We start from the raw sequence: 16564 nt of genomic DNA, 5'->3' as shown, positions 1-16564 counted from the left end.
CAATTTGAAAGAGAAGCTGGGTCCTGCATCATCAGGGGTGTCAGACTAGCAGACGGGAGACAATGCGGGCCCAGCCACATGGCAGTGATAACGACCAACATCGCGTGAGCGCTGAGCTGCTTCGGCCGCACGATCACACCAAGCGATGTGAAGGTTTCCACGGACATTGTATTCCTGGATTAGGGACCTGAGGCTCAAAGAGATGACATCATCCCATGGAACACAGAGATTAGTCCTTCGTGGCAATCACCCAGCTTATAGGTTGGGGAGCCATGAAGAATAAGGCCAGATAAACTCCATGGATGCAGGCTGTGAAGGGCACGCAGACCCAATCCCAATTAAAGCAGCAGTGAGTTACCTACTGTGGAGAGTGGCCAGAACCCAACATTGACAACACCAAACACTGGTGAGGATGTGGACAAATAGGAACCCTCGCTTATTGCCGGTGGAAAGGCAAACTGGTGCAGCCGCTTTGGGAGACAGTTCGGTGGTCGCCCACAAAACTAAACACACTCTTGCCACGCTAACCAGCAATCATGTGCCCGGTAATTTACCCAAGGGAGTGGAGCACTTCTGTCCACACAAAAACATGCACATGGATGTCTACAGCAGCTTTATTCATAATTGCCAGAACTTGGAAGCAGCCAAGATGCCCCTCAGCAGGTGCGTGGATAAAGAAACCGTGGTCCGTGCAGGCCACGCAATATTACTCAGTGCTAACAAGACCGTAGTTACCAAGTTGCGAAAAGACCTAGAGGAACCTGAATGCATATCACCAGGTGAAGGAAGGCGGTGTGAAAAGGCCGCATCCTACACAATTCCAACTCTAGGACATTCTGGAAAAGGTCAAGCTATGGAGACAGTAAGAGGAGTGGTGGCCAGGCGTACGGGGGAAGGACGCACCCTCGGGATACACAACACCAAGAGTGACCCTCATGTAGACTACAGCGTCTGGGTGATGTGTCACCGTCAGTCCATCCGTGCGACAAATGTCCTACTCTGGTGGGTGATGTTGATAGAAGGGAGGCTGTGCTCATGTCAGGGAAGGAGGGACATGGGCAAATCTCTGCACCTTCTTCTCAACCTAAAGCTGTTCTATAAAAAGAAAGTCTTTATTAAAAGACAAAGACCACCACACCTAACAGAAGGGAAACTTAGGTTAGACAGTAGGTAGCCCCTGTCAGAGGAATCCCATGGTCCTACGCAGGATCCCCGGAGACAAGGGGCTGCCCCACAACACAGGGATTGGGCTAGAGAGAGCCTGAGGCTGGAGGAAGCGCAGGACCGAGAAGGGGTCTGTGGCGACCCTGGCTCAAGGTGAACAGACCTGGAAGGGGGTGGCAGTTGTGGGAGGAGAAAGCAGGTGGGGACGCGGAGAAGCCCATAGGAGGAAGACATGGTGGCCTCGATGACTGAGTGACACGGAGGTTAACAAGAGACGGGGTGAGGCCTCTGGGGGAAGTCACCGTGTCTGAGCTGAGTGTCAGGAGACCCTGGGGCGTCAGCAACCAAAAGGCAACAGTGGGGATGGGCGGTCAGTCTGGGTAAGACCCTAAGTTCAGCTCTGAACACATTCACTAAGTCTGAGACAAAAGCCAAGGTGACATGTCCCGTGGGAACTTGAAGATCTTCGGCTGGAGTTCAAGAGAAAGGTCTGGGTCCCCTTCATGGGATGGTAAGGGATCACAAGAGCAGATCTCCCCAGCCAGAGAGGGGAGACAGCGCGGAGAGGAGAGGAGTCGACCGGCTGGACCCCATCGCACACCCACGCCCAGGGCCTGGGCAGAGGAAGAGGGGAGAAACAGAAGGAAAAGTAGGCGAGACACATGTCACTGGAGTAAGACTAGGAGAACAATGGAGGGAAACACAGGATGGAACCAGTTCACCGTGTACCAGACTATAAAAATATTAACCCCAAGTAATTCTTACAGTGCTCAATGTCTCAAAAGAAATTGACCATTGAAATGTGTTCTGGTTTATATCCTCTTTCATTGTACACCCGAGAATGGTAGGAATATGTCTTCTGTATTGTTCGATAGCTGACGTTTTTTAGTGGTTGTTTAATAATAGCAGGAAGAACAATGCTCTAATGGTATTATTTTCGGCATTCTATTGTTGCTTTTGCTTCCTCTATCTCAAGAATTCAAAATACCAAATCTGCTTGAGAGGCATTTTAATGAAGTTAATCCTTTTTAAATTTCTGGAACAAATGTTATAACAAACATTGTCTCTACTTCTTCAAAACAAGTGGTGTAACTTATTCAATTCTTGATGCCCTCTGGATTTCTAAAAGGATTTGTTCTAGAGAGGCACTTGTGGGTCCAATTAGTCTGCAAAATCTTTATCAGCTCTTAACTAAGTAACTGAACTTCTAAAGTTATGACCACCCTTACCAGTCCCAAGACATTTGCCAACAGTCTTGTTAATGAATAATGCAAGGTTTTGTGAATTCCCTCATGTCCTTGCCCAAGTGAGGGTAGGTTTTCTGGGTCAGTTCCTAAAGGCACTCCAGCCTAGAGCCAGTCATCCATGCGCCAACTTTCCAAACATCCCAGTGTCCCTACAGCCTCAGGAGCGGGGATGCCCCCAAACCCAGGGCCCTTCGTGGGAGCTGGGTGCTTCTTACCACTAATCTCCTAGACCTTGCTCCTCAATGTCTCTACCCCTCTGGGAGGAAAGTTCAGCTACCACGGTTAATAACAGAAGCCACGGCATCTTGGTTTCTCAAAGGAGGGAGCCTGAGCGTCATTTTTTAAATGCAAAGACCTGTAGCTCTATGAGAGGACAGGTAGATTTATCACACCTCTGAGTATAACGCACCATAACAACTCAAGAAAAGAGTAACGCTGAGCTTATAGTTCCTCTCTCCCCCTCAGATTTGGAGGTGGGATGTCCTCCTGGAAGTTTCTCTGACTTCTGCAAAGCTGGTCAGGTGCTCCAAGGGCCCTTGATTTACCTTCACTGCAGCATCTACCAGCCTGAGTGGCTTGCCGGCTGCTCGGCATTTCCTGCCGAACTGCAAGCTTCCTGGAGGCAGAGTGGGTCCCGCTCACTGTCGCCTGGCCAGCGCCAGGCAGAGCACAGGGCTTGCAGAAGGGCTCAGGGCGCATGTGTGGAACAAAGGAAGGAAGGGGCGGTCCCCTGGGAGAAGGGGCAGACCAGCCAGGGACTGAGGCATCCGGTGAAGGAGGAGTCCTCCAAACTCATCTGCCTAATAAAAGCGGACGAATTTTAAACCACACTCACTCTTGGTGTACGTGATGAACTTATACCACTGATAATTCTGTAGGGGCCACCCTTACGCACATGCAATTGACCCACATCATTTCTTCTGGTTGGTATCAGAGGTACTTCGTTCTGGACCAATTCCCTATTATATAAGGAACATAATGATGTCGGTTATATCACTCCTGAAGTATTGGGCTGATGTTGCTGTCATTGGGCCCAAAGTAGAGCTCAAACCTCTTATTTAAATTACATTTGCAACGGAACAGAGTCCATACTCACATGGGAACTAAGTCTCACTTCACATGAGTCCTGGGTCATTGAGCCCCAGGACAGTGAGTAATGGTCTGAACACGCCAGGACCTGGGGGCAGGCATTACCACACTTACAGGCAAGTTCCCATTTCTGATCCCGAGAAACCCATCTGTTAAGGGGGGTCACCCAGACCAGTGAGAGAGGCATCTGAGGCCGCGTGCAATGGGGACAATTCCCTCCAGTCTGACCACGTAACTGAGAACACAGGGCACCCCCTACCAGAACACTCTGGGCACACTTCTGTCTCAGGCCTGTACCCTCATCCTCCTTTCTTGCCTCAGAAAGAAAAGTTGGGGAGGGGAATCAAGATAAACTGGGCATGGGGAAAAAGTCACTGGCTTAGAAAATCCATCTACTAGTAAATGAATAGTATGACCATGGCAGGTATGGTCAAATATAAAATCACATAGTCTTTCATATGGGGGAAAAAAAGTGCAATTCTTGCCCAGCACAGGGGGGGATGTTGGGACAGGTACAAATGCAGGTGAAGTGTGATTCAGATTCTCTTTCAAAGGCACACGTAATCCAAGAATCCTTCGGGGTGGCTTCTGAGTCAGGATTTGATGGATTTGCAGCATCTTATCATCCAAAATGTATTTTTAAATGTATTTCGCTTGGATCAATATTGAAGTTATTTCAACTTTTTTGGTACCTAACAGGTAATTTTGGAAAGTGGTCAGCAAAAAAAAAAAAAAAAAAAAAAAGTTCTTAATGGCATGAAAAGTGAAATGCTTTTTAAAAATTAGACAAATATTTTTAAATGGATTTTCTTGCACATCCATATCTCTCTAAGTCAGAAAAGATAAAGTGTAAAAATAATGTCGAGTTAGTAAGTGATTGTTCAGAAGGTGTCCACCCACGTGCCGGATAGCTTAAAACTCTATGGGACACTTTGAGGTTTAGACCCAAGCCAGTGGACAGGAATGTGCTTGGGCCTCAGAGAATAACTAAAGGGAAGTAAAATAATCCCAAACAACAGCAATGAGTTTGATTTCCCAGGCAAGAACGGGGGCTCCCATAAGTGCGTGGCTTGTTCTTTAAAGTCCTGGTTATTTGAAAAGCTCGTCCTTTCAATTAGCTTTGCTTTGCTACAATTATCAACTAGACAATCTAAGTCCAAACAGAGGTTCCTATTTCCAAATAGAGAATTTTCTCTCATTTGCTTGCCATCAAGTTTAGCAATCTCTCCTTGGAAGTACTACATCTTTTGGTCAGTATTTCTACACCCAAATAAAGTGTTCGGGAGACTTCTCAAAGTATTTTGTCATCATTACTGGAGAGCGTTTAAACAACTGAGTATCGTGCCTGGCTCGACTCCGGGCTGGGAGAAACCATCTGAAGTTAATTGCTGCTGTGATCACTAGCCCTTTCAACACCCAATGAAGGAGCTTCGAGTAAAGAGTCAACCCTGCCCTGGGATGAGCCGGGCATGCATAGTACTGGCTCATTCTGGCATGTAACAGTTAATACATTTTATAAGCAGTGGAGTGGGTGACTATCATTCCTCCAGAAGAGAAGTAAAAACAAACAAACAAACAAAACCTAAGAGCAAGATTAGGATCTGAAACAGTCAAACAGTAAGTGGGAACCGTGGCAAGTAGCAAAATAATTTTTTAAACATTGGGGGGGTATGCAAAATGCCCTTAGAAGCCACACTTCCTGGGGGTTTGGTCTGCAAGGCTTTCACACTGGGGACCAGCTGAGGTCTTTATTCGGTCTGAGGGGAAGGAAAAAGAGAAAGAAAAACAGTACATCAAGGACCGTCTGGGGCTGGAAGCCTTTACTCCTGCAAACCCAGCTCCCAGATCCTTTCCGGGCAAGCACACAGCCCGAGGAAATGAAAACTAGGAAAACAACTGGTGCTTAGAACAATAAGATGGAGTTTCATTTTGGTTTCACACTCAAATATGATGTAGTTATAATTTTTTAAATGTACATTAATAAAAGGCAATGAGTCGAGTTTGGTCAACTTTTTAAAACTGCACTACACAAGAGCCCCACTTCTGTTCTCGAGCGTGCTTCAGCCGCAGAAAAGTCGTGGGAAAGCGAAGATACAGCTGTTTCCAGGCAAACGGCCCACAACTGTTGAGCATCAACCAGCAGGCGCCCAAGAACGGGAGAAACACGCCCAAAGCGACTCCCCGGCACGAGTGCGGGGCTCGGAGCAGCGTGGGGCGCGCGGGCCCACGCGGGCGCCCGGGGCAGGTGAGGGCGCCGGGCCGCTGAGGCCCCCGCGGTGCGAGTTCAAGTCCCGCAGACCCCCGGGCCCCCTCGCCCCTCGCGGCGCGTATCAAGCTCGGCTCCGCGGGCCCGGGGCCCTGAGACGTCCTCTACCTCGCCCCTACCCAGCCCACAACAAAGGAGGCTGCCTAGCGGATGCGCGAACGCAGCCCCCAGGGGTCACTGGCGGGGGCCCGCTCGGAGAGGGCACCTGGCCGTGCCACGCGCGACCCCCGAGGGGCTCGGCCCGGGGACAACGGGGCCGCGCGGGGCGCGCGGGGCGCGGGGCGGGACGCCGGGGGAGCGGAGCCGGCCGGGACTCACCTTCGCCGCGGCCCGGCTGCGCTCCTCGTGGAGCAGGAGGGCGGCGGGCAGCAGAAGCAGCCAGACGCCCAGCCGGGGCCCCATGGTGGCGCGCGCGGGGCGGCAGGGACCGGCGGGATCGGCGGGGACCGGCGGCCGGCGCTCGGGGGGCCGCGGCGGGCGGCTCACTCGCGGAGGGCCGGGGCGCGAGCGCTGCGCACCGTCCCGGGCGCGGCGGCTCGCGGCGGAGACCTGAGCGCGGCCCGGCGAGCTCCCCAATTTGTTGGCGCTGCCCCCTCCCCTCGCGGCGCGCGGGTGGCGTCTCAAAGGGGAGGACCCTGCGGCGCGGGTAAGAGGCGGCGGGAGCGCGCGGCCCGGGGATTGGGGCCGCCGCGCGCCGGGACGCCGGGGCTCCGCGCTCCGCACTCGCCCGCAGCCGCCGCGCGACCCCGCGCCCCCGCGCTCGCCCCGCGGGCGGAGGACCGAGGACCCAGGCCGGCACCCGGGGCCCCGCCAGGGCGGCCGCGCCGCCTGCGTGCGGCGGATGCGCGCGGACAGCGCCTGACGCCGGGCCCGAGGTGAGGGCGACCCCCGGGGACGCCGAGACCGGGCCGAGCCTGCGACCTGGGGCGCCCTGCGCGGGCGGGGGCTGTGCGCACTTCTGCTGGCGCGGGGGGGGCACCGAGCGGCCGCGGCTGAGCGGCGCCGAGCGGGGCCTAAGTGGAAGGCTCCCGCTTCTTCGGTCTGTGCCAGGGGCGGCTCTCTGTCACCCCTGCAGGGGCGCGGGGGCGCGCCCCGCGGAAGGAGGCTCGCGGCGAGGATGCTCCCGCCCCGGCCCCTGCTAAGCCCGCTTTGTCTCTCGCCCTCCAGGCTGGGAGGGAGCGCGCGGAGCCCGGAGCGGCCGGATCGGGAGCATGGACAGACACGAGCGCTCGGCGTCCAGCCCTGCCCTGCGGCGGTAAGCGACTTTCTGCCGCGTGCCCGAGGGTCCTGCGCGCGTGTAACTCGGGAACTGCCAGGCCGAGGCCACCCGCTCAGGGCGCTCTCCTTCCCTCTCTCGTGCAGGTGCCTGCTGCTGGGGGCTGTGACAGTGGGGCTCCTGGCCCAGAGCGTCCTGGCGGTAAGTCCTGGGTCCCGTTCCCGGGTTCTGACTCGGGCGCGAGGGAGTGGCAGGGACACCTTGTGGCCTTGCCGCAAGGCAGCTCGTGCGTGCTCACCTGAGCGTGCGTGTGTGTGCGTGTGCGCGCGGCCCTGACCCAGCCCAGGTTCTGAGAGCGCGGGCTTTCCCCAGAGAACGTCTCAAGTCTGCCTTCTCTTGGGTTCCCCGCTTGAGGCCTGCGTGTTGCAGGCGCTGGCCCGCCCACCAGAGCCAATAATTTGAAACATAGCCTGCGGCGTCCTCTCCTAAACTAGAGCAAAACCCTGGCTTCCTAGAGGGAAGACTCTCAGTCCCATGGTGGATGAGGCGCCGGAGTACGGAGAAGAGACGTGTTTGTGGCACTGGGAGGCTGGTGTCGAGGTACCGTCCTTGGCAGAGAGTTCTCTGGTGCTTTTAAACGAGAGGCTTTGGGGGAATGGGCGGGGCGGGGAGGAGAGCAACACAACAGGGTACTTTGTTTTAAGCCATGGGAGTGAACAATGGCAGAAACCCTGCGTTTTCCCCCAAGTCTTAGCCAGGGTGGGGATGCTAAGGTGCATTCAGGGCTGCGCTGCGGTGTTGTCCTGGCACTTGGGATGGACTGTGGGATTTTGTAGATTGTGTTTAAATAGTTGGAGGCACTTCCATTGAGCTTGACGGGATAAGGCTGAAGAGCTACTGGTTTGGCTGTCCCTTGGTTGTGGACACATGCTTAAACTGGGACCAAAAACGGAGGGAACATAGTGTGTTCGCCACCCCAACCCCCTGCACTCTGACGGAATACCTGATTTCCCAGGTGGTTCTTGTGGGTCGCCTGTGACCATGGGAAGCGGGTTTGGTTGAAATTCTGTTATTTCCATTGTTCTGTCCTCGTGTCAGACAAACAAGGATTTTAAAGGCAGTGAGTGAAAAAGAGCTACTCTAGCTTGGAAAGGACTTTCAGCCTCCCTTTTCTGCTTTCTGCTCCAGTTCAGGGCCCAGACTGGGAAGGCAGAAGGAGTGCATAGACTTTCTTTTTTTAAAGATTTTATTTATTTGACAGAGAGAGAGGAAACACAAGCAGGGGGAGCGGGAGAGGGAGAAGCAGGCTTCCCACGGAGCAGGGAGCCCGATGCGGGGCTCGATCCCAGGACCCTGGGATCATGACCTGAGCCGGAGGCAGACGCTTAAAGACTGAGCTACCCAGGCGCCCTGGAGTGCATAGACTTTCACCAGAACATGCCAGGCCAAAGTTTTCTCAAAGCTCAGGTCTGACTCTCTTTTGCACATGTCCTGATTTAAGAAGACGAAAGCCCGCATGCTGCCACCCCTGAGTCTTGTGGTCCTTGTGTGCACTCGACATACAGGAGGCGGCCCGGAGCTATGAGTCAGAGCAGCACAGAGACTCTCAGAGAAGGAGGAGGGTAGACAGGACGGCTCTGGGTCGTGCTGAGTGTGTGTGCATGGGATGTGCTGTCTCCACACGCCTCTGGCCCTAGAGCCACTTCTGTAATCCCCTGTTTTCCTTCCTGGGGATGGTGAGAGTCTGGTGAATTTTATCTGGGACTGATCCTAAAACTGGTGGAAAGGGCTTGGGGTCAGAAGACTGGGGTACTAAACCAAGCTCTGCCCTGGTCTCGCAAATCCTGAATCCCAGTTTCCACACCTAGAACAGGGAAGAGAACATCCCCCTGCTTGTTATGGAGCCAGGCGGCTACTGCTGTGCTTTCCTTCCAAAACCTCCTCCATGCTCAGCCTCACCTGAGTCCGCTGTCTGTCTCTTGGGTGGGACTGAGAGCATTTATGGTCTGACATTGCTTCTCAGAGTGCTCGCCTTGGACCCCCACACCCACCCGGGGAGGCTGGTTAGAACTTCACACCTCTGCTCTGAATCTAGATGATCTTCTTCTTTTTTCTTCTCCGAATCTAGATCTTCTGATCAGACTCTCTGGGGTGGAGGCTGGGAGTCTGCATTCTACTTGACATGAAAGTTTGGGAACCACTGAATTAGAGTATTGGGTTGGGAGGCAATTGGAGTCACTTGCCATTTTGAGTCATTTTACTGGAGGCATAGGGATGTATATTCTTCAACAAAGACACAATTTGTTATATTCAACAGTGGATCTTCTGCTTTTTAACTTCTTATTGATCCCTGGCTTTAAGAGCTATTACTCATGAAATAATGCCTTGACCCTCAACTATATCCATTGAGAAATCTCTCTTATTTGTGGCAAGTTCATCTCCTCCTCTATTTGTTTGCCATGCTCAAGAACCCTGTCTTATTGCCCATTTGTGCCAAGGACTCGTCCCCAGGGGTAGGTCAAGTCAGTAAAAAGGGCTGCTCATTGTAGTTTGAAGGGCTCTGTAGCAGAAGCAGCCAAAAATGATTACTGAAGAGAGTAGACAATTATTTTTTTAAAGGCTTTATTTTTAAGTAATCTCTACACCCAACTCTGGGCTTGAACTCAGAACTCTGAGATCAAGAGTCGCTCATTCCACCAACTGAGCCAGCCAGGCACCCCCCTTTTTTTTTCAAAGAGAGAGTAGACAATTATTCTATGAATACTTCCTATGTGCCAACCTGTGTGCATCCAGGCCTTGTGGGAAACACATCTACCTGAGTGGGTAACTATTGTTAACCCCATTTTGCAGATGAGAAAACAGAGGCACACGGTGTTTAGATAGCTTGCTCATGGTCTCTCTTCGTAAGTGCAGATGTGGGATTTGAACCCAACCCCTGCCCACTAAGTTACCCAGGATCATACTGTAAGTCAGTAGTGAGGACACTCCTGAGTTTCAGTGTTTGAGACTTCTGGTTCTGCTTTCTCTTTGCTCTTGACCATGACTAACAGAGTAAAGCCCGCACAGTGGTTTCTGGAAAGGGAAATATCATTCCTCCTTCTCTGCTGCTCTGCTTTGAAGAACAGGAGCCCAGAGCAAGGTCGAAGCGATGTGATCAGATGTCCAGAGGGAGGGAAGGAAGCAGAAATCCCACTGGCCAGCCTGAGGTCCGGGCCCAACGTGGACACGCATGCCCTGCTGTTCATGTTGCCCTTCCTGAAGGTGCCAGGACGCCGCGCACTTATATTGATGGCCCACCGTACGAGGCCACGTAGCGCGGGCGTCGCCAGGCTGGACTCTGAAGGCAGGTGCCCTGGGACCCGACGATCTGCTGCCTAGCGCTGGCGCTCGCCAAACCCCTGTGTCCTGGGCACCCCGCAACAATGCGCACGTGGTAGGGCCCTGAGCCTCCAGACCTGGGGCTGTCGGATGAGTAGAGCCTGGCCGGGAGCGAGGCACCAGGCATCTGCTGGGCCTGTGTGAGAGGAGGCTCCTGAGGCAGAGCCTCGGTGGAGACTTGGACGCTCTCACTGCAGCCAGGGCAGAGCGTAGTTGCTTATCTCAAGAGATGGGGCAGCAGCCTTGAAGATCTAAGAGACCAGTCTTGTGTGACTCTGAAGGAAGAGAATTCCAGAGAACAAAGATCGTCCCTCAGATCAAACACGCTGTGGGCTGGGCTGACCTCACGACCTCAGCTGGGGGGACTGGCCACACAACCGTGATGCTCACAGGTATTAGGATGCAGCCAGGAGACCTGGACGTGCAGGTGCCGTGCACCCCAGGAGATGCGGGGCTCTGCGCTGCCTGCAGCTGGGCTCCAGGCCCCGGAAAATTCGCCTGATGCTCCTACAAGCAGCCACACCTTTCCCTCCCCCTAGCCAAAAAAAAGGGGGGGCAATATATTGTGAGGTTTTCTCTTCTCCTTTTGGCTTGTTGATCGGTTGCAAAGAATGTGTAGTATTAAGATGCTCCAGTGCTTTCTGTAGGAATCCATGAGACCACTTCTCTCCCTAGTTTCCCAGAGCGTTAGTGCTATTGTTCAAAATCGGGGTCCCTAGGAAGAGGGGAGAGATCACAGGGTTCCTCCTCTGTTAATGGAAGAACAAGCATGAAGCGTGTATCCAGCTCTCTGGAGGCCAGTAAAGCGAACCTCCCTAGGTGGCCCATATGACTTGGCCACAGTCAGTAACACGAGGAATTTGTCATAGCATCGCAGAACTAAACGTGGCCGCAAAGGATGGACAGAGGGGACAGAGCCCTTGCACTGCCCTTGGGAATATTTAGAGCCAGAGAGAGAGGGAAAAAGTGAAAAGTTCTAGAATAGAAAAAAAGACTTGGCTAAAATAGTGAAAATCAAAGGATTGTCTTTCTGGAGAGAGGATTAAAAAATGGGTGACTAGCTTCCATTAATGGAGACAATTAGAGGGAAAAGCAGAGGTGTGGCGTGTGCATGCACCTTCCGTGTGTTGCATTTGATGATGACGTAAGGGGGCTGCCATGACGTAGAGGGCGGTTCGGGAACGCCCTGCTCTTTTACTCTAAGAAAGAATGTCTTTGGTTAGAGAGCTTCAGTGAAAGGTCTGGGATTGGCCTCTTGCTGTGTGCGCTGGGGTCGGTGGGTGCCATCACCGCTGAGTAGGGTGGCAGGTGACTTCTGGACCCCGGCCTGGCTGATTCGGCTCGTACACCAGGCCGTCTGTGCAGGGGCTGGGGGCCTCTGGGGCCACGGACGGCACAGTCGTCTTGGGGGCAACAAAGCCCCCCCACCCCCAGCCTGGCTCCTCGCTGGCTGTTCGACCCCAGGGCAAGTCACTGACCGCCTTGGTTCTGGGACATAGGGAAGGGGACACGTCGTGTCGTATGATACTGGTACAGGGGTGCTCCGGATGGTCAGCACACCCACCCCCGCCGCAGGCCTTCCCTGTGCGGGGAGCCGGCCCCCCCCCCGTTCCCAGCTGTGACACTGGGATGGAGTGCTCTTCCGGGGAAGCATGTGCACTGCTCCAGGATGTGACTTAAAAATAAATATGCTGCATTAGGCTTTTTAGCTTCAGGGTGTGAGAAGCTTCTGGAATCCTCGAACGGTACTTAATCAGCTGAGATGAGAACAGGCAGGTGATTTGGTGGTTACCTGGTAGCTGTTCCCCCCGGCTAATGAGACTCTTCTGGGTCAGGTAAAGGCCTAATTGACTCCCCAACCTTGATGTCAGTGGCTTCCCTGGGCATCCGTGATTTTTCTTTCTGTTATCTGTGAATGAAAAAGGGGGTATCTAGTCTTACGGGGACCCCGCAAGTTTCTCCAGTCAGGGAGTGAACCTCAAAGGAAGCCCACGCCCCTGGGTGCTCTGCGGCCTCCCACTGGCTCTCCCCACCCACCGGAGGGGGCTCTCATGTTGGGGTCTCCCCACCTCGCAGTGCCCCAGGGCTCCTGGCGCTCCCGGGCGTTCTCTTAGACTCTGCTCTGCTGCCGTGAGTGAGGCTGCCTCTGAAGCGACAAGTTCTCTTGTAAATCCCGCTCCTCCAAGTGCAAGGTGGTCTCCTGGATTGGATTCTGGAAGAGAGAAAGAACATTCGTGGAAAAACTGGCAAAATTCCGATAGAGTCTGTAGTGTATTAATGGACTCGTGTGAGTTTTTGGTTTTGACAAAACGCACTGAGGTTCTATAAGATGTTGACCTAGCATCATCATTCTGGGTGAAGGGCGTACAGGGACCCTCTACACCACCTGTGCAGCTTTCCTGAAAAACTAAATTATTTCCAAGCAATCACCCGCTCTTGGAAGCCCTGGACCAGCCCCATTAGGTGCACGTGATCCAGGCAGACGAGGGCGAGAGAAAGCTGAGAAGCAGCTGGTCTCCCACTAGTGAGCAGCAGAGGTGGCCAGCAAGACTGGAATGTCCTTCCATCTCTTCTCTCATGGGCCGAGTGGCAAAGGGCACTTCTGTGTACTTGGAAATATAGCAGAGGTGACCCCTGCCTGGCCAAAGAGCTTCTGTCCCCCTAACTCGGGTGGAGTCCTTTATGAAAACAGGAGAGGGGAGGTATCCTGATGGACTTCCCAGAGCTCGGCCTGTTGTAGGGGCGCAGGGATGAGCTACAGTAGCTTCCCTCTTCCTGACCGCCTGACTGGGGAGGAAACCCTGGCAGCTCTTTCCAGACCTTGTGGCGGCGTGACAGGTGGGTGTGATGGTGCGGCGTTCAGAAAGACATTCAGCGTGGCTTGCTCACACGCTCGCCCTTCCTGATGTGTCAGGCCAGCCTCCGTAGGCGCCTGGGAGAGCCCCACCGTCTCCTTCTATGCCTAGAAGACCCTGTGGATGGCAGGGAGGGGAAGGTGCACTGACTGGGCCGTCCAGGGTCCTGGAGGCCCCTCTGTGCATGCTCCCAGTGATTTGGGAGGCCCCGTGGTGGAGTTTGGAGGGCCGCAGGCCCTATCTCCAAGTGGCTACAACTTCCACGCCAGTTCTGGCTGGGGAGAAGGGCCAGGAACGAGGATGGCCAGTGGTCAATACCTCACACATTTGCCTCTCTCACCCCCCGTGTAGGAACAGAGCAGGCCCTGGCCGGTAGCTTCTTACACACCCTGTCTCCTCACCACCGCCCACAGCCCCGTCCACAGGGGACAGCCTGCCCCCTTCCCTGTCGGAGCGCCCGGGAGGCGGAAGCCAGAAGGCCTGTGCCTGGCCGGAGCCTCTGTCCCTTGGGATTGAGACCCATTTCAGAGTCCAATCAAAGTGCCCTCTCAGCCTGCTAGGACTTCACATTATCATTAGGTATTGATGATTTTAATTAAGCCCTCGTTCGTAACACGAATAGACGTTAAATGCTGGTCGTCACTCATCCTCAGCGCCTTTGCAGCTCCCACAGTCCAGAGTTTAGGGCATGTTTCATCTCCCATCTGGGATTTGCGCACCAGCACGTGGTCTCTGCCCCCCACGCTGGGACCCAGGCGGCCCTCCAGGGCGTCGGCTCCAGCAACGAGGGAGATGGAGTTAGCCGAGAGTATTCGGACAGATCTTTTGGATGAGGAATACGGTCATGGAACAACTAATAAAAGATTAAAGGGTAGCTTTTCTCACTGGGTTTTGTGGGGGTTTTTTGTTTTGTTTTTTCCCAATTAAATGCCCCCCCCCCCCATAGAGCTGGCCATGCCTGCTGGTAAAGGAAGTTTCAATGTGTCTATGAAAGATTTGCATTTTTTCCTAAGAATTGTTTCAGCCTCGCCCATAAAATTCCTATTTTGCTGCTTTTGCCCAGTTCCGTGATCTCCCACGTGGGGACTATGGAAGAATGTGTGTTACGGAATTCCACGGACTCGTTTTCTGGGACCTGGTAGAAATTACGTAACAATGTGTTTTTCTGCATGCTGAGCACTTTTGGGCGTGACTGTCTTTGTGGAGTAACGTGGGTGCGTCGTGAGGACAGAGGACAGCTCCCTGGGCCACCTCCAAGGCCCCGGCCTGTCCATCAGGAGAGATGGTGATCAGCAGTGCCCGGGGCAATCACCACACGGTGCCATCGGGAAGGAGGGATCTTGTAGGGTCTCCTGGAATCAACATCAGAAGGAGTAACCCCTGAAGGTGCTTCTAGAGTTCCAGAATCCCCCGGAACAACTAAAATATCCCAAGGGAGCAACACAGCAACTCCCACCTGCTGATCCCAGGGGCGCCGGGAACTGAGCTAAGCCACCAACACACGTTACCTGCTAAGTGCCCACCACGCTGCGATCACCCCACTCTACAGGTGTGCAGACTGAGGCACACACAGTTTAGGGTACTTGTTACGGCCAATAAGGAATGAAGTTGGGAGTGAAGCTCAACACTTGGTTATTCCAAAATCTCTGCTCTTAACCACTGTGCCCGGCTGACAGACCCTAGCCATAGAATATGAACGCGTGTTCAAAATACATAGAGTGTGGGGTGTGTAAAATATACATATGCATATTATGTGCATGTTATTTACCTCTATGGGGTATGGATGGGTGATGGATGTAGGTGGCAGCTAGACAGACGTAGATTGATGATAGACTGATAGATGGATGATGGCTGTAACAGCGATAGATTGTAGAGAAAGAGAGATGGATAAATAGGTAGATAAACAGGTGGGTGGACGGTGGGTAGAGACAGGCAGGCCGACAGACAGATGATAGTTGGAGAGATTACAGGGAGACATCAAGATGAGACAGAAACAGAACATAGGGCTTACAGTTGGGACACAGACACACGGCCTTGAATGCCCCCGGCTCCTTTCTCCACAAGGGCTGCACGGGCGGAGGAAGGGAGTGTCAGGCGGGCGTGTTCTTTTTAGGGGCTCTCCGCAGAGGGGCCGGCCTGTGCGTGTAGGTGATGGAGTGGCTCCTGGACCCTGAGAAACAAAGTGTGGACGGGCTGCTCTCAGTTCAGGCCCCCACACAATGATCAGGGAAGGCCCGAGTGGGCAGTGGGGAGCCCCATCCACAGACGGAGTTCCTGGAAACCACCTCCAGGTCCTTTTTGAAATCCCAGGCTGTGGAGGTGTATGGACGACAGCTTCGTAAAGCGGGGACACACGAGCAAGCCGGTGTTATTTTGAGCAGATGAAGAGGGTGTTGGAAAAGCGTTAGTCCTAACTTGAGGAAAGGTTTACTGAAACGGCCTGGGGAGTAAGAGGCCTTCCTCAGATGAGCTGTGCAGGAGCCCCCGTGGACCGCGGTGGAATGATGACACAGTCCATTTGTCCTGGGCCCACAGGGAGGCAGGTGAGGTCTGTCCCACAGAATGGGAGCATCTGGGTTCGTGGCCCAGGACCAGGAGGTCACTTCCCCTCTCTGAGCCCCCTTTCTTCGTGGGTACAACAGGAATGCCAGTAACCGTGTTGCAAGTTCACGGTGACGTGGTTTATGTGAAATTCCTTCACTAAATGAACATGTTCGCTTCTTCTGGGCACAGTTATATACACGAATCCTCCCCAGAGCTCAGGTCTGGGTCCCACAGCGACACAGGCGGGAGCGGTGGGTAGGGTGATCTGAGCTCATGTGTGTGTCTGTGGGATAGGAGTTGTCCAACTAGCTGGTTTTTTTCAATTTCTGAGGTTGACTCTGCCACCTGGGATCATCCGTGCTTAGAGAGCAACCCGCAGAAGCTCAGCATGGGAGGCCGAGTTGCTTGCTCCTTTGACTAGTAGACTTTACCATACGTCAGATTCATATGGGATTGGGTTGAAGTCCCACTCAAGCCTCGGAGCCACAGTCTGTTCCGCAGAACATGGAAGAAAGGGCGTGACTGTGATGGGGGCTTTCAGGGAGTGTGAGGCCAGGTGGGTCTCAGGTTCTAAATGTGCTTTTGCTACTTCCTGGCTGCATGACTTCTGACAAGCTGCTTAGCTTTTAAGCTTTAGCTGCATCTCTAAAACTGGAATAAAAATCGTTCTGCCTCGTAAGTGTGCTCTGAGGAAAAAAAGAAGAAATTGCCCATAAAGATGGTAGCAACCTTAGCCTTGTAGGGCTTGATAAATGCTAGCCAGTGGCTACCTGGTTTTAGGATCTTTTTTTAATTAAATATGGGT

General features: G+C 53.6%; 2 protein-coding genes and 1 long non-coding RNA gene across 8 annotated transcripts in view; 1 reads left to right on the top strand and 2 right to left on the bottom strand.

Annotated features, from left to right (window-relative positions):
* Positions 1-6328, bottom strand: part of COL4A1 (collagen type IV alpha 1 chain) — a 134530-nt gene extending 128202 nt beyond the window's left edge. Inside the window, exon 1 of the mRNA XM_045869704.3 lies at positions 6085-6328. Within this exon, the coding sequence (XP_045725660.1) occupies positions 6085-6168 (84 nt within the window). The 5' untranslated portion in view covers positions 6169-6328. The remainder of the gene's footprint in view (positions 1-6084) is intronic.
* COL4A2 (collagen type IV alpha 2 chain) overlaps positions 5580-16564 on the top strand; it is a 166389-nt gene continuing 155404 nt past the window's right edge. Inside the window, exons 1-3 of one of the 3 annotated variants that reach the window (XM_045869703.3) lie at positions 5580-5745; positions 6934-7021; positions 7129-7183. In XM_045869703.3, the coding sequence (XP_045725659.1) occupies positions 6978-7021; positions 7129-7183 (99 nt within the window). In that variant the 5' untranslated portion in view covers positions 5580-5745; positions 6934-6977. Of the gene's footprint in view, positions 5746-6465; positions 6642-6933; positions 7022-7128; positions 7184-7501; positions 7583-16564 lie in introns of those variants that run through there. The other 2 variants (XM_045869702.3, XM_064585905.1) reach the window with 2 other exon arrangements.
* Positions 11933-15361, bottom strand: LOC135363809 (uncharacterized). Of its 4 annotated transcripts, XR_010409905.1 has the most exons (4): positions 15227-15354; positions 13181-13332; positions 12430-12572; positions 11933-12269 (listed from the first exon to the last, which is right to left on the bottom strand). It is a non-coding gene; the product is annotated as an uncharacterized LOC135363809 (long non-coding RNA). The 4 variants fall into 4 exon arrangements; XR_010409906.1 differs by lacking the exon at positions 13181-13332 and having other exon boundaries at positions 15227-15361; XR_010409907.1 differs by lacking the exons at positions 13181-13332; positions 15227-15354 and adding an exon at positions 14984-15158.

This window comes from Mirounga angustirostris, unplaced genomic scaffold, assembly GCF_029215605.1.
Source record: "Mirounga angustirostris isolate CCGP_5_RB_7025 unplaced genomic scaffold, mMirAng1.0.hap1 SCAF_3, whole genome shotgun sequence".
NCBI classification, from domain to species: Eukaryota; Metazoa; Chordata; class Mammalia; order Carnivora; family Phocidae; genus Mirounga; species Mirounga angustirostris.
This window is presented reverse-complemented; position numbering and strand designations above follow the sequence as displayed.